The 26,285-nt window shown below is 41.0% G+C and overlaps 1 protein-coding gene across 1 annotated transcript; it reads right to left on the bottom strand.

Annotated features, from left to right (window-relative positions):
* Positions 1-8,236: 8,236 nt before the first annotated feature.
* On the bottom strand, positions 8,237-24,734 carry LOC126384529 (germ cell-specific gene 1-like protein). Its single transcript, XM_050035640.1, has 7 exons — positions 24,551-24,734; positions 20,359-21,468; positions 16,850-17,044; positions 13,947-14,006; positions 13,611-13,769; positions 11,187-11,298; positions 8,237-10,667 (listed from the first exon to the last, which is right to left on the bottom strand). Exons 2-7 carry the CDS (start codon positions 20,552-20,554, stop codon positions 10,049-10,051), a joined length of 1,341 nt encoding a protein of 446 aa, XP_049891597.1. The 5' UTR covers positions 20,555-21,468; positions 24,551-24,734; the 3' UTR covers positions 8,237-10,048.
* Positions 24,735-26,285: the final 1,551 nt, after the last annotated feature.

The following is a 26,285-nucleotide window of genomic DNA, read 5'->3' as shown; positions in this document are numbered from 1 at the left end:
GAGATCGATTTTAAGTGTTTTTCAAAAAATTCAAAATGGCGGAAAATCTATACAACCGGAAGTTATGGGTTTTTGAGGCAAATTTGTTCCTCATGAGGAGAGGCATCTCTGTGCAAAGTTTCATGTCTCTACGACATATGGGTCATGAGAGATGCCCATTCAAACTTGCAATTTCAATCGGTTGCTATAGCGCCCCCTTTGGCCAATTGATGTAATATTGCTTCATTCGCATCCTCCCATGACCCTCTACCACTGTGCCAAATTTCACATGGATTGACCAAGTCAGTGAGGAGAAAAACGTGGAACAGACACACACACCCACAGGCAGAGTTTTCGTCATTATATAGTAAGATAAAGAGAATAGAAATGGAATTTGTCTTTTGTCACTGTACTGGAGCAAAATTCAAGCCCACTGCCTCAGGAGAGCTCAAAAATACAAGATTTAAAATAACAAAAAAATTGAGAAAAGGGAATAAAAAAGTATAAATATTGTCTTTAGGGGGTGTCATTTCAGTGCAGGGTTCAGCTTGGTGATAGTCTTAGGGTAAAAACTGTTTGTTTTGCATGTTTTGACCAGGTTTTGACGGGCCCGTAGTGCTCTTCTGAGGGCTAAAGAGCAAACAAGTCTTAGGCAGAGCAAAAAAGGCCCTTCCAAAACAATGGAGCTAAAGATGTCTTCCAGGACAAGCAGGTGTCTGTTCTTCTGGACTGTGATGATGACTTTCTGCAGAGCCTTCTTGTGAGCCACAGAAGTGTTTACCATACCACACTAAGATCCCATGTGTCAGGACAATGGAGTAATGACAGACCGACAATAGCACATGTTGTGGCAGACTGACTTTCCTAAGTGTTCTTGGGAAGTGAAGCTGCCATTGTGCCCTCTTTACCAGACTCTATGCACTCTTTCTCCTTTTATGTAACCTTGTTCAGCTTTGTTGTCCTTGCGTTTAGTTATATGTCTGTTCTGTATATGTTAATATTACTGCTGACAGGTTGCTACAAAACACTGATGGATGGAGTTTAAAAAGCTGCTGGAAGAACACCAATGGGTTGCTACATAACACCCACATTTGGAGCCTAAAAGCCGATGGAAAAACACAGATGAGTTGCTACAATACATCCATGTTGAAGCCTAAAACACCACTGATAAAACAGACAGGTTGCTACAAGAAACCTATATTTGGAGTCTAAAAAGCTGCTAGAAAAACATAAACAGGTCCAGGGGCGGGCTGGGGTTGAAATTCAGCCCGGGAGCTTGATTTGGAGAGGCCTTTTTTATGATCCCACGACGCAAGTGGAACCGTAATTTTAACATGAATACTTTATTTGCAGTGTAAAAACAATCTAATGATATTAAACACAACACACACAGATTAGTCAGTCAGTAGAGTGTATTGAATATAATATAATTCTATGCAAAGACCTATTGCCAACCCAGTCCTGCACACTGCACCTGTACCTGGCACTGTGTTTTTGGTGGTTCCTGCTCCACTTTCCTCCATCTCCTCCTCCTCCTCCTCCTCCTTCTCCTGTCCCTCCTCATCTGTCTCTTCCTCTTCCTCACTCCTATGACTGGCATTATCCTGTCCCTCTGCAACATCAACTCCACGACTGACACTGGCCTTGTCAGCTAATAATAACAATAACAGCAACAATGATAAACGTTATAGCACTTTTGCAAAGAATTCACAGTGTTAGAACACAAATACAATATAAAAATCAACATAACAAAAGCGCCACACACACACACACACACACACACACACACACACACACACACACACACACACACACACACTGTAAATGAATTACTCACTTTAATGTATTTTTCTTGAGCTGGTAAAAATGGCTATATATTAATGTAGAAACAGAACAGGAAAACAGGATGTATAGCCTATATATTCAAATATTATCTTTTTAACTTTGAACACAGACTCTCTCCTGAAATAGGCTATGTTTTGTTTTGCAATAAAGAAATTTGTGCATTTTTCTGGTCAGCCAGTATGGATTTTATTTTTAATTGATAAAGCAGATTAATGATTTACACATGTATGGTGTAACATTGCTGATAGGCTACCTTTAATGTTCTGTGTGCCCTGAACACATCCAAAAACACAAACTAGAGTTCTCAATGGACCTGAAAATTACAACTCGACCCTGTGGGTTTTTAAGCCCAGACCCGACGCAGCCGACGCACCAGCGTTAGCCTAATTGTCTGCCTGAAAAAAAGGAAGCCCGAGGCCCGACCCGGCCTGAGTCATTTGCATATTTTTTCGGCCCGAACCTGCGGGTCTGGTTGGGTTTGTCGGGCCGGCCCGACCCGTCTGGGATGATAGGGCCATGTAGGCAGTGCTTGCTAACCGCTCATATCCCCCCTTAATATGCAAAATATTAGATGGACCCAGTCTGACGTTCCACTCTGTGCCACTGCCACCTGTGGCTGCGAGGGCAGGCTGCTGCGCTCAACCGCGGCTGCGTTTTATGGGGTAAAAAAACGTTCCGACCACCGGCCGGTTTGGCCTGGAACAGACCGGCCGTTCGGGAATACTCCCGAACCTCCCTATGGCCAGCCCGCCCCTGAACAGGTCACTATAAAACACCGCTGTTTGGAACCTAAGCAGAAAAAAAACAGGAAAAACAGAATGGTTGCTACAAAACTACAACGTTTGGAGCCTAAAAAGCTGCTGGAAAACCACTGACAGGTGGCTTTAAGACACCCATGTTTGGAGCCTAAAATCCATTGGAAAAACACAGATAGGTCACTACAAAACACCCACATTTGGAGCCCAAAAAGCCACTGAAAAAACATAGACAGGTCACTACAAGACACCTATGTTTGTGTTTTTCCTTTGTTTTTCTTGCTTGGGTTCCAGATGGGTTGCTGCGAAAACACCTGCGTTTCAAGTCCAAAAATCCACTGGAAAAATACAGACAGGTCGCTACAATACATCTATGTTTGGAGCCTAAAAAGCTACTGGAAGAACACAGATGGGGTTGCTTAGTGTTTCTGTAGCACATAAACTCTGCCCTCCCTGCAGCACCAATACCTCTTTTCACAGGTGCAAATGACGTTGGTCTTCATGTGCTCAACCCACTTTCTGACCTGTTTACACAACGGAAGACTGATGTCTGTCTGTCACAGGTTAATCTCCAACAACAGAGGAATTACAATCAAAAACTGTTCTCCAACAGATAATCCACATACCCCACAGCTCTGATTGGGAGCAATTTTCCTTGTTTACAGTGGGGTCTGTGGATTATCCCGACTAACCAGGACACTATTTTTTTTTTAGAAAGAGATGTTGCTGTGAAGACTGTGAAGATAACATGGTAGTCTAAGATCTGAAAATATCCTGCAATAAGTGTTCCTTTTTAATTTGTTTCTTGAATATAAATTTACATTTATTGAACATATTCTTTTTTATTTTTAAGAATATAAGAGCCCAACCCCTTGCCCCTTCCAAACTCTCCAGATGTTCACAGCTGGCCTGTTTTATTCAAACAATCACAGATAATAGTCCCTATATAAAAGATTAACATTGTTTCATAATGAGAAGACATAGTTTACTTTCTTGCCCCACTTTCCAGGGGACATCTGCTGTGGATTTTTAAGTACACAATTGCATGCTGCTTATTTCATTATGAAGCCCAATGAATTTCAAAGCATCTTTTAGTCGTAGTTCAAAACAAGGATGTTTATCTTAGTGGATTCCTCCAGAAAAAAAAAAAGAAGTGACACAAGGAACCATTCTCATGGAACTTCCTTGAATGGGTCCTATTATGCTTATTTTCGGATTTATACTTGTACTTTGGGTTTCTACGAGTACATTTTTACATGCTTTAATTGTCAATGTAAAACACTTTATTTTCCTCATCCTGCCTGTGTCAGCAGGAATATGATCTGAAATCTGTAAGGAATTAACAACATCAGCAACTATGTTTGCCTTACGTTAGCATGTAACTACAAGTAGCAGCGTTGGCTACTTGCAGATGGGTAATGTGTATAGCAGCCCTTTGTCCCATTAAAATCACCAATAAAAGCATCTAAACACAACTGGACATATTTGAGCAGGAATATGATCCAAAATTGGGGAGAAATTAACATCAGCAACAGAGATTGCATTTCTCTGATGCTAGCACAGGCCCGCACTGGCCGTCTGGAATACTGGGTGTTTTTTTGAATAGCCCATAGGCTGTACCTAATTAAAAATGCATAATGGCCAGCAGATTAAAAAAAGAAATCTTTAGGAGTATTGTGAATACATCATGCTGTGTCAAATGCCCCCAAAGCAGCCAGTCAGGCATGAAAAGGCTGGGAGCGCTTTAAGGTGGATTGTGGTGGAAAGAAGAGGAAGTGGAGAGCCGAGAGGAAGGAAGATATAAGAAGAAATATCTTGCGGGAGATGCTGTCAAATGCAAACCACTAGTCAGTGATTAAAAATAAACATGCTACCTAGCTAACGTTGGCGATGCATCATCATCATCATCATCATCATCATCATCTCTTGTCAGGAGCCCTGTTCTAATCTTTACAGCCTGACAGACGCAATATGTCAAAGTGCACATCTCCACACATCTCTCATTTGAATAACTCATGAACTCTCATAATGCTGAAGTTGACATCCAATTCCAGCTTCGGATTCGCCTATTAAGGGGTAAATTTAAGGGGAAATCTGCCTTTTCCAAATCCACCTTGAATAACATTAAAAGGGCATAAGTATTGTCAGCTTGATGTAGTTTAAAGATTGCAATAAGTAGTAGTTTGGTCCCTCTGACTGATATATTATTAAATATGACATCATAACAGTCAGCTTAGTCCAGTGGTTCCCAACCTAGGGGTTGGACCCCTCCAGATGGTCACCAGATAAATCGGACAGGTTGTCGGATGATTAATGTGCAACGTATAGGTAAGACATTTACTTAAATTTCTTTGAGAAATTACTATTAAATAATAAATTATCATTTCATAAATACTGGTTAAAAGTTAGTCATGTCGTCTCCCTCATTCACCATATGTACCTTTGGTTTTATTTGAGGTTAATAATGTACTAAAAAGTCATTGGCTCATTAGTTTATGTGTTTTACATGCACTAAAATTCACCAGAATACAGGAAAAGAAATCTTTAAAGTAACATTTTCCTGGTGAGGGACCCTCAGGCCTTCTGCTTAAAAAGTGGCCTGACTGGGGCTATATTACCCGCTATTTTTCCTGGCCCAAATGATTTTCCCAGTCTGGCCATGGGTTAGCACGTAGCTACATGTAGCAATGTACTTGCAGCCTTGGAATGACTGTGTTCAATGGCCCTTAGTGGCCCTTTCTCCATGATTGAACATCCATGATTGTAAAATTAGGCTACATGACGAAAACTCTGTCTGTCTGTCTGTCTGTGTGTCTGTGTGTCTGTTCCACATTTTTCTCCTCACTGACTTGGTCAATCCATGTGAAATTTGGCACAGTGGTAGAGGGTCATGGGAGGATGCGAATGAAGCAATATTACATCAATTGGCCAAAGGGGGGCGCTATAGCAACCGATTGAAATTGCAAACTTTGAATGGGCATATCTCATGCCCCGTATGTCGTAGAGACATGAAACTGCACAGAGATGCCTCTCCTCATGAGGAACACATTTGCCTCAAGAACCCATAACTTCCGGTTGTATAGATTGATACTTAAAATCGATCTCTCCTAGGAAGTTTGACCGATCTGCATGAAACTCGGTGAACATAATCTAGGAACCAATATCTAAAGTTCCCTCTTGGCAAAAGTTGGAAAACTTACTAAAACTGAGCTTCTATAAGGCAATGAATATTGCGGAGGGCGTGGCTCATCACATAAAGGTGTATAACATCTCAAGGGTTCCACCGATCACCACGCAACTTTGTAGAGATATGACCACACATAACCTGAGGGGACCCCTCCATTATTGACCCGATCAAACAAACTGGGGGCGCTAGAGAGCTAATTTCTTATCTAGGCCTAACCGCCATATCGATTTTTACTAAACTTGGTAGATATGTAGAACAGGACGCCTCAAGGTGACTGGAGAAATTTAACTCTAATTGGCAACTGGGTGGCACTATAACAACAGAAAAATGCTTAAAGGGAAATTTCGGTTTATTTCAACCCGTCTCCTATCGTCCTAAATTTGTTTCAAGTGACAAGTGACATAGAAATGATAGTTAGCATGTTAGCCGTTAGCCTAGATACAGCCGGGGCGCACCTAATAGCGTCAGACCTGTTAAAACGTAAGTGAACGGGCAACCTTCAAGTGCAAAGTTAGTCCACTACACAAGTTTTTTTTCCACAAAGACCGCCTCATATCGTTAGGATAAATGTCAGAGAACATATAGAAAACAACATGTAAACGTGTTGTCTTACCTTACCGGTGTGCTGCCATGTTAGCTCTGCTTTCCAAAGCTCGGCCGAAATATATCTCGCGAGCTCTAGATAAAGTCCAGCTGGATACTACTCCAGGTGGAGGTGTCTTGTCCTCGGTCACATCCAGACCTTGAAAATAAGGCTGCAACATCATAATAATAACAATAAATTTGAATATTATTCGAACTCTACTAAATTAATTCGAAAATATTCTAACTGGACAGGAGGGGACGGCAGTGCGTGAATGGATTTACCCCTCCCACTTGTGGTAGTTATACTGATATGCGTGAATGGATTTACCCCTCCCACTTGTGGTAGTTATACTGATATTTCTTATCCCGTGCGAATTGGCCATTAATATTACCGACGTCCTGTGGTTAAGTGACATTACCCCACGCGCCCATGTAAAACTAATCCCGTCTGAATAGTGCTCTAGTCATGGTATGGTATGCTGTACATAATCACGGAAACTGACAGTGTGTCATTCTGTCAGTCAGTCATTCTGTCTGTCCCATGTTTTTCTACTCACTGACGTAGTCAATCTATGTAAAACTGCACATAGGCATTGAGGATTGGCATAGGTAGAAGGTGACAAAGCTACCAATGGGTATGGACTAGTATCTATCTATCTATCTATCTATCTATCTATCTATCTATCTATCTATCTATCTATCCATCCATCCATCCATCCATCCATCCATCTATCTATCTAACTGTATATGACAGAAAAAAAGAGAAGCATATAGTTCCCCTTTAAAGGATGAATATTTCTCAGTTGACATTGAGCAAATAGAACATCCAATTACTAAAATGTATATAGTGTATACAAATTAAATGACTAATTTTATGACAAATGGTATTCTCTGAATTAAATAAAACATTAAGTGAACGAGTACATGTGTTAGCTGTAATTACACACAGACAGACACACATTGAACATATAAATAAATGAAAACCTTCATGTTCCATAGGTTGTGTTGTCTGAGCTAGATCACCGCAGTGATGAGTGGCGTGAGAGGTTAATCTTACATAAACCGTTGTATAATTCAACTTAATTTACATTTTTAATTACTTTAAACACACTGCTCAGTGACCTGGCAGCCCAGTTTATCTCTGCCTCACTGCCTTTATTATGTCAGTCTCTCTTTTTCACTCGCTCTCTCTCTCTGTCTCTTTCTCTTGTCTTATTCCCCTGACTGGGGAGATTATTGACATAATCTTCTCTCCGGCATTTGAAAGCATCTGTCTGAATTTCCACATCTCTCTGTTGCTGTAATCTTTAATTCTCGCTTTTCTTTTTTTCAGTAGATAAACATAAAAAAAGACAGTATAACGGGGTACAAATACTCAGGTCCCTTGCAAATCATGTATTTAGGCTGCAGGTAAAACAAATCTTATTTGTCATTGTGGAGTCTTAAAATGGTTAGGAAGAAGATAAAACTGTAATGGAAACAGACATAGGAATCATATCTTACCACGTTGCTCACGTTCCAAAAATCTTACATACAAAGTCTTGTACATTTGAAATTTTATAATATATTATTGAGGTATTTTCTAACTGTTCATACTGATTATTTAATTGAGAGTTTCATGGGCATCTGAGTCTAGAAACTGTGTATGAGAAAAATAAACTTCTAATAAAAAAGCCTTGGCCAACTGTTTCACATGATGAACATTGGGTTTCATAATTATAGACATGTCTTTCATTTTTTCAAACACCCTAAATAGGCTCTAAATAGGTTCTTTTTTAATCATAGTTGCAAAAGTCTCAACTTACAGCGAAAGTGAAGATCACATGATCATATGGAATCTTTGTATTGATAAGACATCATCAGAAAATGTGGATTGTTTTTATTTTTTTATCTTACCTGAAAGGATTTTCATCCATTCATGCAAACATAAATCAAAACGTACAACAAAAAATGTAGCCTAAATAACGTCAGAGACCACAGTCATTGTCACGGTTGTATCATCATCATCATCATCATCATCATCATCATCTCTCAACACCCTTTGAGTTACAGTCTCACATCCTCTCACACATCTTATGAGCCATAATGCAATCCCTGAAGTAGTCACTGTAAGGCTGCATTTACACAAGTAAAGAAAACTTAAGTTTATTTTTTTGTTTTTGGTAATACTGATGCTCAAAAAAAAAAAATGGAGGAAGCTTGTAGCACCACAGAGCATCAGTCAACTTTCCCCTTTCCTGTTATACTTAGCTAGACAGGCTATATGCTAGGTTCGTCTATGTTTCAGCTAAAGTTCGTCAAATTTTGAGGACGGTTAAAATATGTGGCGGGCGGACTGTCACAAGCTTCACAGACACATTACATCATAGCTAATGTCTGCAAAATGCTAGCTAACTTCCTGGTTAACATATAGGAACATCAAGACGAGTTAGCCTCATGTCAGATTAGAGATATCCACCAGGTTTGCCTCCTCATTTTTATGGTAATGTTAAAGAGATTTAGAAAAGGACAGTGAGTTTGGTTGCTGACATATTGTTAAGATGGCATGAATTATCACCAGCAAGAAAGGATCAAAGCTAACGTTCCTTTGTTTACATAATCTATAAGGCTATGTGCCACCCCAAAGTCGCCTAACGAACGCAACGTTCTACAACACAGATAGACGAACATTAGGTTAGCAACATGGTCTGTATTTAGAAATGAATACAAAGAGTACTTTCCTGATCCTAAGACAGGGAAGCAAAATTTCTGCCTCTGATTGGCTTATCCTGACATTCTGGCCCTAATCACACATCTTCTTGCCCAAACCCAACCAATCAAACCAACAAAGGTAACAAGTCCTAGCCAATCAGAGGGAGAGGGGGGCAGCTCATGCCTTTGCCATCATTGGAAAACATACCCAGGAGTGCAGGAGCAATGTTGACTGATAGTCTTGTCATCCTCGATTTCTACTTCTCTTGTTTTCGTTGAGGCCAGAAGCCTAAATTTGTTTTGCTTTGCCTTGTTTATAAAAGTTAACATTGTGAATATATCCTTCCATCACACTCTGTAGTCTTTGCTGCTGGCTTTTTGAAGCTATAGTGCCCGACACCGAGAAACTATCTAGTAAACACTGCAGCACCTGGCTCAACGGGACCATGCTTCTTTTTATCAAGCTAGTCCGACTCAGCAACAGCAAGAGGGGCGGGACTTAGAATTAGTCAATTGGTTTGGTTCCTCTGCTTCACTGAGACTTGGTAGTCTCAATGCTTTTACCAACCTCCCTCGTGAAAGCAGAGGTTTGCAATTATTGCAGTGGGATGATCGTGTTGCTCTGGGTCTGCTTGATGTGTAAGTGGGCGATTCTTTGCTAACTTGTTACCAGTAAAAATGTTAAAAATAAACATTGGAGCTTTGGAGCTGTTGGCTTGTTATGAAGTCTTTCTGCCTCCTGTGGTCCAGAAATCAAATGACATTGCTTGAAACAATCTTTGTATAACTTAAAATAATAAAGAAATGCTACAATTATCATTCAAAGCTGCATATATACAAATAATAATAATAATAATGATAATAATAATAATAATCACGTTAATAATAATAATTTTTGAAGGTATGTGTTCAAGTGTTGTAGTCTTGGAATGTAGTTTCAATCAAATACAATGTGTAGATCAAATCCTGACAAGATGTTTGTCACAGTCCTCTGTCCCCAAAAGTCTTAGCAGAGTGAGTCCTCTCTGTCCTCCTGCAGAGCATAATCTATCTCGTCCATTTCCCGTTCACAGTCTTCACATCCTTCAGCACCACATCCCTCCACCACCACCATACCATGAGGGTCCATCCCACATCCTCCCACTCCCCCGAATGCTCCCATTGTTCCAAAACCCATTCCCCCGACTCCTGCTGCTCCGATTCCCATTCCAACCCCATTTCCTCCAACTGCTCCTACCCCCATTCCTCCGACCCCTCCTACTGCTCCAACTCCTCCCATTCCAATCCCAACAGCTCCCATCCCTCCAACTCCAATCCCTCCTCCGCCAACAAGCAGCGCTCCCCCAGCGCCACACGCCAGAGGACCAACAGCTGGTCCCACTCCTCTAGGCCACAGCGGGTCCATGAGTGCCCCCTGCTGGCCAAGCTGAATTAGCTGACTGACGGAGTAAACCCCTCCACTGCCCGCTCGAACAACTTCCTCATAGGAGGGGGCACGGGCAGCAGCGCGAGCCTCCTCCAGCCTCACCCGGGCGCGGTGCTTCATCTCGATGATGGTCTTGGTGTAGGAGTTGAGTGTGGCCACAGCAGCAGCCATGCAGCAGCTGAACGACAGCCACGCCATGCTGGAGAGTACAGGGAGGAATGAGTTTGAAGACATTTTAACCCTTTTCATCAGACCACAGGCTAATGCAGTGTGTTGTTTGAAGGCCTGGTCACACCACAAAAGGCACAGCATAGTTCATCCATGTGTTGCTGCCAAATATTTGGTGCTAGAAGTTGGTTGACATGGTGACTACGTGCAGGGCTGGTTGAAAACTACCAACAACTGTATCATCAACTCATCTGTCTCATAATTGTCTCAAACTGTGCTTGAAGTTGTGATACAGTTTATACTCAGACTTAGGAGTTTAAATTAAAATGATGGTGCAACACAGCCAATGAGCTGTGATAGCTTCCTCTTTTTTGAACTTTCTGACTCTCAGAACAGCTCAAATGTACAGGAAAAAATTGAACCTGTGAGGAAATCTTCTAATTGCAGCAAAACCTTTTAAAATAATTGCTTCAGCCGCAAGATTTCATAGCTGGTTGTGACCAAGCCTGAAGTCCAATTTTTCAGGGGGGTTAAATTAAAACAAACTTACGCAAAAGACCATCCGTAGTCCCATGTCTGTGGCCTCCAGTCTTTGGGCCCGATGCTCACAGTCATCTGAAACACTGTGGTGTACATCATGTGTGCTACCATCCCCATCATACCTGGTAGAGGAGGAAAAGAAGAGAATGAGTCTGATCACTTAGGAGAAAATGGTTGAAGAAATGAGTAAGATGAAAGACAGAGGCACACTCAGAAATAAAGGTGTTAACTAGGGTTCTTAGACTTGTCCCAATAGGAGAACTCTTTTTGTTTTCTTGGTTGAATCTTTCATAAGATTCCATCTTGAACCCTTTCAGATGGTTCTGTCTAGAGCCCAACATTAAGGGTTATACCTAGAACCATCTGTGAAAGATTCCAACCCAAACCCTCCTAAGAAAGGTTCTACAGAGAACCCTTGGTCTAATGGTTCCACCCAGATCCCTCTGTATCCAGACCCTTTCCACCATCTATGGGTGCTAACAAGAACCCATCCAGGATGTCTACCAAGAGCTCCAAAAATAGTTACTGACTACATTTCCCAAAGATCTCTCTCTCACCAACCATGGGTTTAGTTTAACAGGTTAGTGTGGGGCCAAGGGAAACATGTCCAGCAGCCATCATAAAGATCCTTGAGGGCCAGGCTGATGCAGTCCAGCAAAACCCACAATACCCATGGTTCACAATCATGTTTTTAGGGGGTAGAAATTTTGTAAAATCACTACCACTACAGCTTTTACTATTTCAGTGGTGCTGTAGAGTTGGTAAATGAAACTCCAAGATTACAGTGAAATACAGTATAGCAAATACCCAGTTCCAATAAAAAAAAAAAAAAAGAATAAGAAAATAAAATAAAGAATTTTGGCAGACCATGTAGTACTGTATGGCAGGTAATGATGGTAAAGATTTCAACTATGGCAGAACGCATCTAAAGTGAATTGATTAAGGGGATTCCAAATCCATCTACAGGGTAAACGTTTGAATATTTGAGGGTAAAAATCTTTTAACACCCATAATCTAAAAAAAAAAGGTTCTTTGTAAGACCAAAGGTTCCATTAAGAACCCTTTTCATTTTCTTTTTTATCACAACCCTTTCTTTTTCTTTCCTTTCTTTTCTTTTCTTTTCTTTTTTTTTTTTTTTAAAGAAAATGGCTCTGGGTAGAATCCTAGCCCTTCAGGGAGAACCCTTTTGGAACTCTTATTTATAATAAGGTAGGAATAAAGAACATTTGAAAGTATTAACAATGGGAAGGTAAAATAGAACAACAAAGCAAACATCTAGGGCCCTATTTAGATGGTCTAAAACGCAAAGTGCCAGGTGTGCAGCACATGGGCGTGTCCCAGTCACTTGCTAGTTAGACAGCGCGTTTTCAGACTGTGCGCCATGGCGGAGAGTCTAAAAGGGTTGGACTTACTCTGTGAATTAGTCATGGGTGTGTTTTGGGTGTATCATTCAATAAGCCAATCAGAGTGTCACCTCTCATTCCCTTTAAAAGAGGCACACGGCGGAAAGCTAGTTAGATGGCGGACCTACCAACTGGAAAGAGTGAGTGTTTTACAGCTGAGGAGACGATAAATGTATCTCTATATCGACTGTCCCGTGACATCTGATGTCAGATCAAAGGGGATTGGCACCGTTTGGCACGTTTGGCACGCATAATGGAAACCCAACCGTGCTCCGTGTGTGTCTGAGCAGAGTGCACGCGCGTTGTGCACCCGCCTAGAGACACATATTACTAACTTGATTAACAGCAAAATACTGCGGCGTTGACTTTAGACCAGGTTTTTGTTGGTCACTGGCGCATTTGCTTTTTACACCATCTAACTAGCAACGCGCCATGACTGCGCCTGACCACTCCTCATTTTTAGACGAACACACCCAGAGAAGCGCAAGTTCATTTGCTAGTTAGACGACGAGGGTGCAGGGCGTGAAAATGACAACTGCGCCGGCATCTAAATAGCAATGACACCTGCGACATGGATTATGCGCCCTCCACCATCCGCTTTAGACCATCTAAATAGGGCCCCTAGAGTTCCAGAATGGAAGAAACCGTTACATTCAATACTGAACTGGCTGGCCACCTATCTTAATTCTTGAAAGTCACACTGTTTGAGGTCACAAAAAACTGAAGAGAATAAATAAACCCAAATGATCACAAATGTCCAAAAAGCCTTTTCTTCAAAGAAAATTCAAGTCTTATGACAGAAAACTATCCGTGTCCAATGAAACTGTGATTAAATTCAGCAATTTGTCCGATGAGATCGAAGTTTTAATTATGTATATTTTGCATTTATCATCACTTTACTTTTGTACAGAGGAATGAATACCTCAATATACATGATTCAAACAACTACCCCTACTGATATTTGGGTTGTGTAAGGTCAAATAAGTTGATGTTTTATAAGACCTCAGCAGAGAGTGTCCCCCCCTCCTCACCTGAGAGGACAGTGCACATGGCGGCGAAGGCATTGATCTTGAGGGCGTTCATCTCCCTCTTGGCACAGAGGCACATCACTTCCACACACATAAGCAGGAAGCCCATGGCCAGAAGACCAATGTACGTGAACTCACTGATGACTGAGAGCCAGAGGACGCCTGGAAGCATTGATTGGCAGAAGAATACATTTTGTGTGACAGGACATATAAGAGTATTTGATGGCAATGTATTCAAAAATACATACATATATATGTGATTGATTAGATGTTTAGACAGTGGTGATGGAAATGTTAAATGGAATACAGGTTGTATTTTCTAAGTTTTCGGTCACCGACCTTGTGTCTCTCCTGGTGTCAGCTCAATAAAGCTGCGACACTTCTCTTCCTGATCCTCACCTGGAGGAACAATCACAACAGAGCTGACGTATCAACATTGTGATGGTGATTAACACAAATCATGATCAGAACATTAAATGCTTTGAATGTTAAATTAATCTTTCATATTTCAGTTGAATATCAACCATGTTTTAGGGGATTAAAGCAAAATATGTCTCTCTTTATAGCCTCTGCCATAACAGAACCACAAGGATTAGAGTATTATGTTACCACTGCAATATGTATTTTTTTTGGAGTGTGATGACATAAATAATCTTTCGGAAATGCTATGTCTATACTCATTAGGAATCCTGAAAATCTAACAGAATGAGTTGCTTTAAAGCTATAGTGCGTAACTTATACAGGTCCGTTTCACCCAAGCCACTACTAGAGGAGATGACACAATGCTGATTAAGCCGATCGGCTCCTCTAACATCTCGCGGTATTTTTCAATAGATATCATTTTTAGTTTGCATGTCGACCGGCGACATTCCCGCACTGGCGCACAGGAAATGCTTCCTCACAACAAGAAGGGATGGCGCACAGGAAATGCTTCCTCACAACAAGAAGGGAGGGGGAGGAAGAGCGGAGAGTGTCATAGGAAGAGGTAGAGCGCAGGTAGAAAGAGAAAGCAACAAAGAAGCGGCCGAGACACGGTTCAGAAGTGGATCCTACCACAAAGAAAAAGCCTGGACGTTCGGCTGAAGGTCTATTAGCAAAGAAGGAAAGTGACCGACGGAGAAGGCAAACAAGGATTTGTATTGGCGTCGCTTTTCCTCGGTGGAGAGCCCTGAAGGAAGAAATTGGGCTGAGGGCAGACACAGATGTTGCCTTGCTGCTGTTGGATAAGTAAGTGACTTGGTTTATAATTATATTATGAGTAGTATGTGTTGCTGTTACATGTACTGGACCTAGTACTTTATTATTTTCTTGGAAATGGTGCTATGAACGTAATGTAATGTTAGCAGCCTGGTGTTTGCCACGTTGTGTAGCATTGTGTACATGGTGTGAAGCGAGTGTTACTCTGTTTACACGGTGTGTGGCGACTGGCGAGTGTTAGTCTGTGTACGGTCTGTGGCGAGTGTTACTCCGCTGGGAGGCGACAGAAGTTACGCACTATAGCTTTAAGATAAGTGATCATAAGTGCTATACTGTAGGCAACTGGACTTGCTTGCCTACGATATAGCACTTATGATTACCATGACCTGGATGACTGAGAATCTTCACCGTTAAGCCAAGTGGCTCATGCTCACACTATGTCATTTTCTCTTTGACTTTTATACAATTAGAATTTTTTTGCAACCAGCGGAGTTGCTCATGTTGGCCATTAGTAAGAATGCAGGTTTAAGGCATTGGTTTCACTTTTCAGACCCAGAGTTAACCCCCTGCGTTGTGCATACTTGAGGATGGTCTGCATTATGACAAGCACTTTGTGGCTATCCTAACATTTAATAACTACAGTAGTCAATTATAATATATTTTTTATCAAGGCAGTAATTATATTGCATATTCAAATACACTCAAAACATAGACTGTAAAAATAATGGACATTTCTACTGTGACATCACCCAATGATTTGTGGAATCCTGTTTTAAAGTCTCAATGGCAGCCCTTCAGCCATCAACAACTAGGTTTTTTGCAGCCAGAAATGACCATATTTGGACGAGAGGGTGGAGCTGTGGGAGCTCGGCAGACAGACTGACACACAAAGCAACCACGCCCTTAATTATGCAGAGCCTTAATGAAATGTAAACGGGTGAGTTTTAAAAAAAATCACCCCCTGTACAGTTACATGAATGGAGAAATTACCCATAGAGACCTAAGGCATTTTGGTACCAGGCTGTACATGTTTCTTTCTGCTGTAAAGTTGGGCATTTTAACATGAGGGTCTGTGGGGACTGACTAGCCCTTTTTAAACAGGAATTGTGCAAATGTGCAGGAAAGCCCAATCAGTCTTTTTTCAGCATTGGCAGTATAAAAACAAAATCGGGGAGTGCGGCAAAATGTCGCCTACCTACTTTTGTTTATACAGAATGCACCTTTTTCGGGGCAATGGGGGGCGTGAGCAAGTAACAAAACTTGTAGCTCAGCGTGTGACGTAAACAGTGACATGGGATGGAAGCCGCGGCTAGTCAGTCCTTCAGCAATTCTCTCATAAGTCGGCCCATTCTTCACTGTCCCCATCATCTGACGGTTAATGGCCTCTTCGTTTGCGAGGGCAAGGAGGGCGCGCAATTCCTTGTTTCCTCAGTTGCTCATCTTTACAGTGTGTGACAGGTTTGTGTTTCCCTCTTACTACTAGCTGCTCATTCCTGCTATCAGCTGTTTCCTGTTTATCCACCGCCAGTGGGTCACACGTCCGGCGTCATCAACAGCTCCTCCCACAAGTCTTCAACAGCCCCTCCCGTTGTGGAAGGCCACCTCGGTCTGTTTAAACTAAAATGGTTCCGCCAATATGACTACCCTACGAGGCGGAATATTGGACACCTCGGATCAACTCGCCAATCCGGCTCTGTGTGTCTAAACGCTCGCAGCTTGCCGGCAAAACGGCCCAACATTTGCGGAAAATCTGGCAGTGTAAAAGGGGCTACTTGCTCCTGGAGCCAGCCTCAAGTGGCCATTAGAGGAACTGCAGTTTTTGGTTTAATTTTTCAGCCCCGGAGATTGCCACTTGGTCTTAACACAGTATTAAGGAACGTATTCTTGTAATCACACTACTTTCATTGCTAAAAAAAGTTCTTCATATTACGTAAACATATGTCAGGTACTGAATTGGTACCATACAGCTGCTTCCAAAAATTAACCCTTTGTTGTTTGACCACTGTGTTCTTGTAATTATAGCTGTTTATGCTCTTATCACCAACCTTCATTGTGCTTCTCACAGGAGAGCCAGAAGCCGGTGTGGAAATAGCGCAGCATGTACTTGTCCTCGCCTGTTTCCCAGATGTAGTGGACTGCATTGGCCAACTGCTTCCTCTTTATCCTGGCCAGCTCCTCCCTCTGCAGCGGAGACAGCGTCACATTGGAGGGAGGGTGCCTCGGGTCCGGGGTGGGGGTCTCTGGATGGGGAAAAGAAATTAAGGAATAAAGAAGTAGATAAGTAGGCTCAGGAGTACGAGATGCAGAAGTAGAGAGATACATTCATAAATGAAATGTTTTCCTCACTGTAGTTTGGGATCCTCTTTAAAGCAAACGTGCCAAAAAACTGTGACATAAATACTACGAGGGGTCTCCTTTGGGTCACAGCATGTAACACAACCCAGCCCAAAAACACTGTTCTTTAGGTAATCTGTCATTTTCTATGACAGTGAAAATTGAATACTACATGGAAACAAATAGGCTTAGTGCCGAGAGATAAGACAGCGGGTCAGTGAATCCCGATAACATGCAGTTGCAGATACAAAGTTCTGAGATTAGCAACAAAGCTGGGATTATGTGAATCTCTGCTGGTCAAGTCAAGTGTTAAATACTGGAATATGAGGTGCAGGAAAAATGCTGTGGATACCATAAAATCCTGCAGTAGATTAGTGTTTACTGTTTCTGGAAATATTAATAATACATTATCATTATGCTGACAGATTTTCTAAGGGATGAAATATCAACACTTTTTTATTGTGAGACATGTGACGGCAAGGCTTCACATAAAGGAAGGTCGGAACATGCAATACATGTCAATATTCTACATGTGCAAAGTACACATCATTTATTATACAGCTTTATGTACAGAGTGTTTGTTTAAAATATGATGGCAGCATGTAGGTGCATTTTCATTTTAAATCATCCATACATGCAATATAGTAAAAAAGAAAAAGAAAAATTATAGTCAAAAGATTTTAGTTCAGTCTCAACAGGCAGAAAGTGTTCGGATTGTTATTATGCCCTCATCAACACCCTCATCCCTCAGCTTTCCCCTCTCCGTCCCAAGCCCCTCCCCCAGATGACCATAGCCACCAAACGGTCTCTCTGCTTCACACCGTGCTGCTGTGGACTGCTTTCCCAAGAAGACAGAACTCAGTGGTGGTAGCAGCTAAAAAAATTTTCTCTTCATCTCTGAAATGCTTCACCAGTATTGACATGTGTTTTATTTTATTTATTGTCAGACTCTCTTTAAGAAGGTCATTCTTTTTCGGTTGCTTTGCAGTGTAGGCAGTTGTTACCAAGCTGGAAAATCAACTTTCTCTGCAGGATTCTCCACCACTGAATCAGACTTTTAACATTTGAAGTAATGTAGGCACACATCTGCAGTTCTAGAAAAGCCAATAGTTTAGTTTAGTTTAGTTACTTTATTGTCTCCCTTGGGAGAAATTTGTCTTGGACACAAGAGATGTTTACATATAACACAACAGAAAAGCACATATCAGCACAGAAACATAAGATGACCTGTGATTGGTTATAGTCTCCTAAACGAGGCTAGATTTTCTAAAGCCTGAAAACAGAGCCAAGAGGAGGTGCAGAAGTCTATTTTTCTCTCAGTCCTCTTGTAATACAACTATTATAGGAACTGTAAGTGTGCCCAGCACTGCAGTGCAATGTTTTTTCCTTTTAGTTACTGGATCCTCACTGTTCTCAGACCCCTGTCGAAACTTAACATCAAATCTAAATGATAGTAATTGAAGTCTACTGCTGATAACCAGACAAACAAACAGAAGTGAAAACATGATGGAAGTACTAAATTAACAGGTAATGTTAGTGAAAGCTGTTTGATACAACTGTGTATAACATAACTTTTAAGTTCCAGATAAACACAGATTTCATGGTTTGGCAGCCAAAAGACATTAAGCTGGTAAAACTGTGGTGCATTCTGTTGAAAATTGAATGTTGGTTTAGACTTCTGTGTTACATAAAACTGTATAAACGTGTTTTGATGAATCTGAAGGATATGTTGACATGAACATTTAAATGCTGTTGAAACAATTATTTATAATCTAGATGTGTAAAAATTGGTCACTCTTCTACCAAATGTTTCTCAGTTTTAACACCAGACACACAGATTTACAAATACACCCATTTTGAATGTCATCCACCCATTACATAGCTGTTACTAGTGGTTATCAGCCTTGAAGGGACCTGCTACACCTTCATTTAGATAGCCATAATTGTTTGTTAATTGACTGATTTCAGATTCATTTTTGTCAGGCTTAGGTGTCAAAACTACATGGTTGTGTATGGAAAAAGATGTGGTTTGGGTTAAAATAAGCATGTTTGTTACTTAACATTAAGTAACGAAGCGGCAACTTCCAGGGCTGAAGAATGAAGCAAAAAAACTGCAGTTCCTCAAATGGCCACTTGAGGCTGGCTCCAAAAGTGAATCAATCCCCATAGACTCCCATGTTAAAATGCCCAACTGTACAGCAGAAAAAAACATGTTTACAGCCTGGTCCAAAAACAGTTTTGGTATGCATGACTAAGGTAACATGCATGACAGCTGTGCAGGGGTTGAATTTTTATGTAACTCACCCATGTAATTATTATTAAGGCTTACAGTTATGCATAAATAAGGGTGTGACCACCTCAGGTGAGGTGGCTGTTGTCCATTGACAAGTCGTAACCAAGGTGACAAGTTTACTTAGGTAACATAACCATGGTGTAACCACAGATTCACAGAGTATAGCTGTAGCCATAGTTGTTGCTAATTTTAGTGTGTTTTCAGTTCATAAAAGTTGACTGTAATGTTTTAGTTGCCTAAAAAAGGTCTTGTTCAGCATTTGCTTGTACTAAAAGGCCCTTGGATGAGTTGGATGTTCAGTTTCTCTTGTAAGTACTTTTTGTTTTAAGTTTATATCCACTTGCAAAAAATTTGCATTAGCATTTAGCGCTTGACCCAAACACCAGTAACAGTGAAGCCAGGACTCAGGAGATGTTGCATTCAATTTGGGATGGAGAAATATTGGGACAGCGGGACTTTATAACACTGGAAACAAACAGCACAGTCCACAAACCAAAGGGTGATGCCATGGTGGCTATGTCCATTATTTTTATAAAGGTTTTTATACGGTATATATGGTTGTAATGTGATGTCAGTTAAGTATGCTACACAAATATTGACTTTAAGTTTCACATGGTACACTGACAGTGGCCTCCTAGGTGAAAGTACTGTGTTTGTTTGACCCATCCACCGGCCCGACTACCTCCCTTTGTCACCCCTGACTTCCTCCTTAGCTTCAGTCATAATAACTATGCCCACTAGAGGTCACAGCCGAACAATAAACATGTTTGTATCCGTACTCCCAATGACAACTCATAACGGCCATTTAATGGGCTGATTAATGACCTTCTGAACATAGTGGCTGGTTAAGCAGGCCCCTTCTCACCCATGCAGTGTGCATGAGGCTGATACCACTGATAATAATTTGATATTATCTCCCGGCCTCACCTGTCGTATACGGCTGGCTGTTGTTCTGCCCGCAGTTCTTCATCTTGACAGGTGAGAGGCAGAGAGGCTTCACCACCTTGTGTGTCCCCTCGCACCAATAGGAGGTGCAGAAAGCCGAGACGGACAAGGTGAGGGCCAGTGAAGTGAGGGAAAGTGACAGCAGGGAGCGGTTACGCCTGGACATGTTCTCCAGCATTGTTGCTTCTGGACTTGAAGAAACTCAGGGAGAAATGAGTTATGATGACCACAGAGTGTGCTTCAGCTTCACGTTGAATGTTGATCTCAATACTGGCTGCAAGAGCATGACAGGCTCTGTTGACCAATCAGGATGAGGATGAGAGGAGCGAGGGGGTTTCCGTGACACTGCAGTAACAAGTCCAGATAAAGTGTCGCGGGTTGTTGTTGTGGTGATTGATTCATTGCGGACGGTTGAAAGAGAAAAGAGAGAAGAAGTGGGTGGAGGGGATTAGGGATGTTTGAGAAGTGGAACAAAGGTCAGAGGTCAGGTGGAAAGATGAAGGGAGGGTGGGAGCTTGAGGAAGGAGAGCAGTCGATGAGCGGAGGTCAGAGGACAAGGGAATGGAGGAAGATGAAGTGCTGGGATTTAATCACTTTGAGCGAGTAAGAAAGAGACAGATGTGTGGGCCAGAGGTTGCAGGAGGAACTCCAGCTCTCCTCCTGGTCCAGTTTCAAAGAAATCAGCAGAGTAGTTTAAACCTCCCCTTTCTTCTTGATATTACGGCACAAGCCAGGCGACATGTCTGATTCCACACATTTCTTCTCATCAAGCTGTAACCCTAGACCACATTTCCTCTGCCATTATGACTCAGATCCTTTTCTGTTTTATAACCTTTTCTCCTCCTGGATGAAGATAAACGTCTAAATCTTATCCTGCGGATTTTGCGACTAATCAGTCGCGCTCTCAGGACTCATCCTGTTCTTCAACCTGTTCCTCAACCTCTGCGAGTGGGATTGAGCTCGCAAAGGAGTGATTAGTCCGGTATCTCAGGCCTACCTCTGGGTCTGGTAATCTGTGTTAATCTTGCAGGGTTAGGTGGATGAGATTAATGCCAACTGACTCTCATCAGCTGTCTTTGACTGGACGACCACCTAAAAGAAAAGAAGGGAGGGAGAGAGAGACAAACATCTGGATTATGAGACGTGAGGAACAGTTGAGTCATGTCTGCGACTGAAATCTTTGTCTCAGACATAGTGTCACGTAACAATATCTTAATTATACCCAAACAGTCTTTCAACAAACTGTAGATGCCAAAGGGCACGATAAGAAAAATAATTATGACAATCAATAAGTTCTGTGTTCTTAATGAACACTGTATGTAATGAAATATGATTTCTATCTGCAACAGAATTTAAACCTTTTCCAGTTTACGTTGATTTAAAGATGGAAAAATAGTTTTATATCATCTTATTTTTCATGACTGTACCACATCATGATAATATTCTACATGTCTTGTGCATCATGTTGAGCACATGCCCCCCAAATTTAGCCTGACATATTTGCTATCTTTGGAAACTTTGGGATCTTCTCTTGAATTTAAAATAAAGCTCTGTGGGTTTGAATAATGTTTGGCAGCACAGCATGAGTTTGTAATGAGAGACGATGGCCAAGGAGAAGGGGTGGAGTCAGACATTGTAAACATTGAGGGCTCAGCCCAAACCTAGGAGGGTCCAGGGGCATTGTTTCCCATTTAAGGCAGCTATTTTTCGAGCCATTTGAGATAATAGAACGCCTAAAAGTCTGTACATCATATTGGAAAACCATGACCCATGTTGGCTTCATCCCATTTTGTATGTAATTGTTCTCCAACTGTCTTCAACACTTAGAAACCATGACACAACAACTGTTGAGGATTGCTAATTCCTTCATTCCTGCCACCTAAAAAGAGGCAAAAAATTGTCTGATAATATAATATTTTTAAGTTATAGATATGGTAGGAGTTTGGCATAAACAGCATTACGAATCTAATATGCTGGAGTAGAGTTCACAGAATGTTGTAGACACCATCTTAGTTTGTCACGCAGTGTGATTGTTAGTATTTTTACCATCTCCATTGAGACGGTGCTTTTCAATCCACACCGTCTCTGACCTGCATCCAGTGTCTCTGTCCAAGCAGCCGTCTGTCAGCAGCAGCTCTTGAGGAGCTGAGAGGACAGCGCTAACCTGCCTCCACCAGGCTGACTGACAGCAGATATTTACGAAACCAAAATATTTTCTTGTCAGCTCCACAGGAAGAAATCAACAGTGTTTTACATTATGATTGATGGATTTTATTTCCCAGCACACTGTAGCGAGTGAGGGGAATCTGCTGCTCACAGACAGACTGGGAGCTAATCAATCAATGTAGATACGATTAATAAATTAAAAACACATATACAGATGGATATTTGTGTTATTCAAACAGCTGTCTGTGCAGATTATGCTTCACTAAATGGGAGAAATGGACTTGGAGCATAAGGGGGTCTCTTGTTACCAGGGAAACAACTTCTAACCTTTCACCAAAGGATCAATTAAAACCAGACAACCTGCAATAATATGGTCTATGGGGAGTTAGGAAGATATCCACTCTGTACTGCAGTTAAAAAAGAGAATTATTGGCTACTAAGGGAGGCTGATAGAGGGTAAAGAAACTAAATCAGTCGAATAATATACAACTATCTGCTCAGGCTGCATAATACAGGTGTATATGTGTCACCATGGGTCTTGCAGGTTAAGCAGATGCTGGATGAATGTGGCTTGTTTCACCTCTTGCTCTCACAAAGTGTAACAACATCAACTGGTTAAAACTAACTGATGAACAGAGGCTAAAAGAGGAGAGTTTGAACTGGAGAAGTATCTGTTGCATGACAACTAAAAGTACAGACAGGCTATTTGTAATTTTAGAGTAAATAACACCAGAAATCCAGAAGTCACTGGGAGATATAAAGGGCTGGACAGAAATCAGAGGATCTGCAACCTGTGTGATAATGATCCTGAGTATCAAATTTTGTTTGAATGTCTGAATGTAAGCTTGATGACTTACAGAGAGGGGTATTTACCAAATTATTATTTAAACCGCCCATCTATGTTTAGGTTAATTTTGTTATTACAATCAGATAAACCAAAAGTAATTCATAAACTAGGTGTTTTTTGAAGAATGTCCTTCCTTTGTTTATGTAACATTGGTTGTACTTTAGCCACACTGTGTCATTGTTTTGTTATTCTATGTAATGTTTGTACTCCATACCATGTGTTATGGTCGTGAGTCAAATAAATGAAATGAAATAAACTTAAATTAAATGAAAAAACAAACAAACAAACAAGTGAGGCTGATTAATGTGTTAAACAGTGAAAATCAGGCTTAAATGTGATCTTCAATACACTGAAATGAATATAACACCGAAGACACAGAACATGTACCCAATAACATTAGATTTCTTTAGGGTATAGCATAGATTTGGGGCTTTTGAGAAAATATTCAGAGCTGGAACCTCAGAAGCCACCTCCCCACTCCAGTACGATTTGAGTTAACAGGTTATCTGTCTGTCCCAAAAAAGAGTTCTGATGTACTCATGCAGAAAAAACGTCATCCTCATCTTTTTCTCCCCTGATCAGAGGCAACGTCCTTTCATTCAAATCATTCTGATCATAAAGGTTATGTTCAACCTGGCTTTAATTTATTCCATCAAATCCTCTCCTGGTGTAAAACGATAATCCATACAGTACACTGAGGCTGTTAGTGTTCTACCTTTACTTACTGTACATGTGTTGATATGTCTCCACACACCTGTCCATGTTATCAGCATCTGACAGATTAACTGATGCAGGCAAACAGCTTTGAGACATGAAGTCAGTCTGCTATTTCACCCAACAGAACATTGATTTTTAGGGAGTTTTGTTTGGTAAATTCTGTTTTGACTGGTCTAAATGTCTCTACAGAGAGATGAAAACACTGAATATATTCTCTACATTAAAACAGCAGGAGATTCACAGTAAATAAATTGCTTTCCCTGTCTGTACTATAGAAACAGAATGGTACTCATTTTGTGTCTATGATTTGTATCATCTCATCATGATAAGCTGAAATCGTTCCCTTATGTGATTGGAAAAATCCAGCTGCTGTTAACACTAAACTTTTGATCAGCTTACACTCGAGCAACAAAATAAAAACACTTAAAAAACATTTGGACTCACCGTGTTTGAGGACTCTTTATGTTTCTTTCACCTCTCCTCCAGCAGAGATTCAGTTTCCTTCACCTTCCCTCTGCGCTCCCTCGTCACTCCCTCCTCTGTCTTGGGTGAGTTTCCATCAGAAACCACCCAGATTTCTCTAATCCTCACAAGTCCATCTGTTACTTTCCCTCCCCTTTGCTCTCTATAGTGTGTCTATTCATCACCAGCTCTCCCTCTCTTATTTTCTTCATCTCTCCTCCTCTCTCACTCATAACCCTCCTGACCTCCGCTCCTATAGTGATTAATCTGACAGTATGGTATGGAACAGCTTGGACTGAGATAAGAGTGACAGTGTTGTGGTCTCATGGTTCGTGGTGCTCTCTAAACTTCAACCCTTCTTAACACAAACCAGTACAGCTTTACAGTATAGCCTATACCACTGATGGATTTAGGCAATCCCATGACAAGAAAGTCATTGGTTTGAATCTCTGATTGGAAAATAAGTCATGAGTGAACATGCTGGAACGGCATGTTTGGAACAGTTTATATACATATTATAAACACACATGTATACATATGTATATATCAAAAAATCTAAATCAAAAATTCTGAGTTAAAAGAGTAACAATTGACGTCTCTTTTACAATGGTGTTTTTGGGTAAAATGTTTTTTGGGCCGCAGGGGATTTTTTATTTTTTTTTGCTGCAATACCGTAAGTGGCCACTGAGAAAATTTGGAAGCAAGACTGTGCTGCTTTCCTGAGGGCCTGATAAATATACTTACGGGCCACTTTATTAGTAACATTTAACTAGTGATGGGGCTGAAAAATAAAGCCAACACATAAGTGTCAAAAATTGCAGTTCCTCGAATGACCACTTGAGGCTGGCTCCAAGAGTGAGTCAATACCCTTAAACCCCCATATTAATCTGCCCAACTGTACAGCAGAAATAAACAGCCTGATGCAAAAAACAGTTTTGTTCCCTAGAGGTAATTTCCCTGTTCATAAAAAGTAGGGGGGTTATATATATAACTTAAGTTGCTACCACAGCAACATTGGTTCGGTAAAATAAAGGCTGTGTAACCCCAGATTCACAGAGTGTAGCCATATCTGTTGCTATCTCAGTGTGTTTCACTGAAACCTTGTGTGTTCACTGACCTCTTGGTTCCATTTATACCCCTTTTCCACCGAATAGGCTCGGGCTCTTAACCGGTTCCATTCAGGTTTCTTGAAACCTTGGTGCTAGTGAAACAGCCCCATGTTTCCACCTGTTTTGAGTAGAACCATTGTAATTAATGAATCTTTATCAGTGGAGGGCATTGCACAATGTACAATGAAATTAATCAGTAGTAGCAAGATGGCTGATTACATTGATTACCTGCAATCTTTTGTTCTGTCATTACATCATTTCTTTAAATCCAAAAACACAAGCATGGACCCACTATTATAATTTTAAGAAGACACAAAAAACTATTCCATACCATGCAAGACTCCATCTACTCTTTCCAAAATGTAGAATATGACGCACCCCACTGATGTGGTCACATTTCACACAGCAGGTAAAGGAAAACCTGCTATGTTTTGGTTCCAGCTGAGAACCAACTTTTCTGGTTCTGAACCAATTTATTTTTGGCCGAAATGCTCAAAATGGTTCAAAATTGCAGAAACCAGAATGGACACTGTTCCATGTTCATAAGAAAAGGGTATTAGAGTTTTATGCTCAGTAATATGTGGTGCATCCAACAAGGACTGTGAGGT

The sequence above is a fragment of the Epinephelus moara genome, chromosome 22, assembly GCF_006386435.1.
Source record: "Epinephelus moara isolate mb chromosome 22, YSFRI_EMoa_1.0, whole genome shotgun sequence".
In the NCBI taxonomy this organism is placed as follows: domain Eukaryota; kingdom Metazoa; phylum Chordata; class Actinopteri; order Perciformes; family Serranidae; genus Epinephelus; species Epinephelus moara.
Note: the sequence above shows the minus strand (reverse complement) of the source record. Positions and strands in the feature narration are given on the sequence as shown.

What these genes read in the sequence shown, in the direction of transcription:
- LOC126384529 (XM_050035640.1), bottom strand. Translation starts at nt 20,554, where the DNA reads ATGCTGGAGAACATGTCCAGGCGTAACCGCTCCCTGCTGTCACTTTCC. An exon ending in GACACCAGGAGAGACACAAG is followed by an intron (nt 13,770 to 13,946) that starts GTCGGTGACCGA and finishes CAATGCTTCCAG; the next exon opens with GCGTCCTCTGGCTCTCAGTC. An exon ending in GACTACGGATGGTCTTTTGC is followed by an intron (nt 10,668 to 11,186) that starts GTAAGTTTGTTT and finishes TGTACTCTCCAG; the next exon opens with CATGGCGTGGCTGTCGTTCA.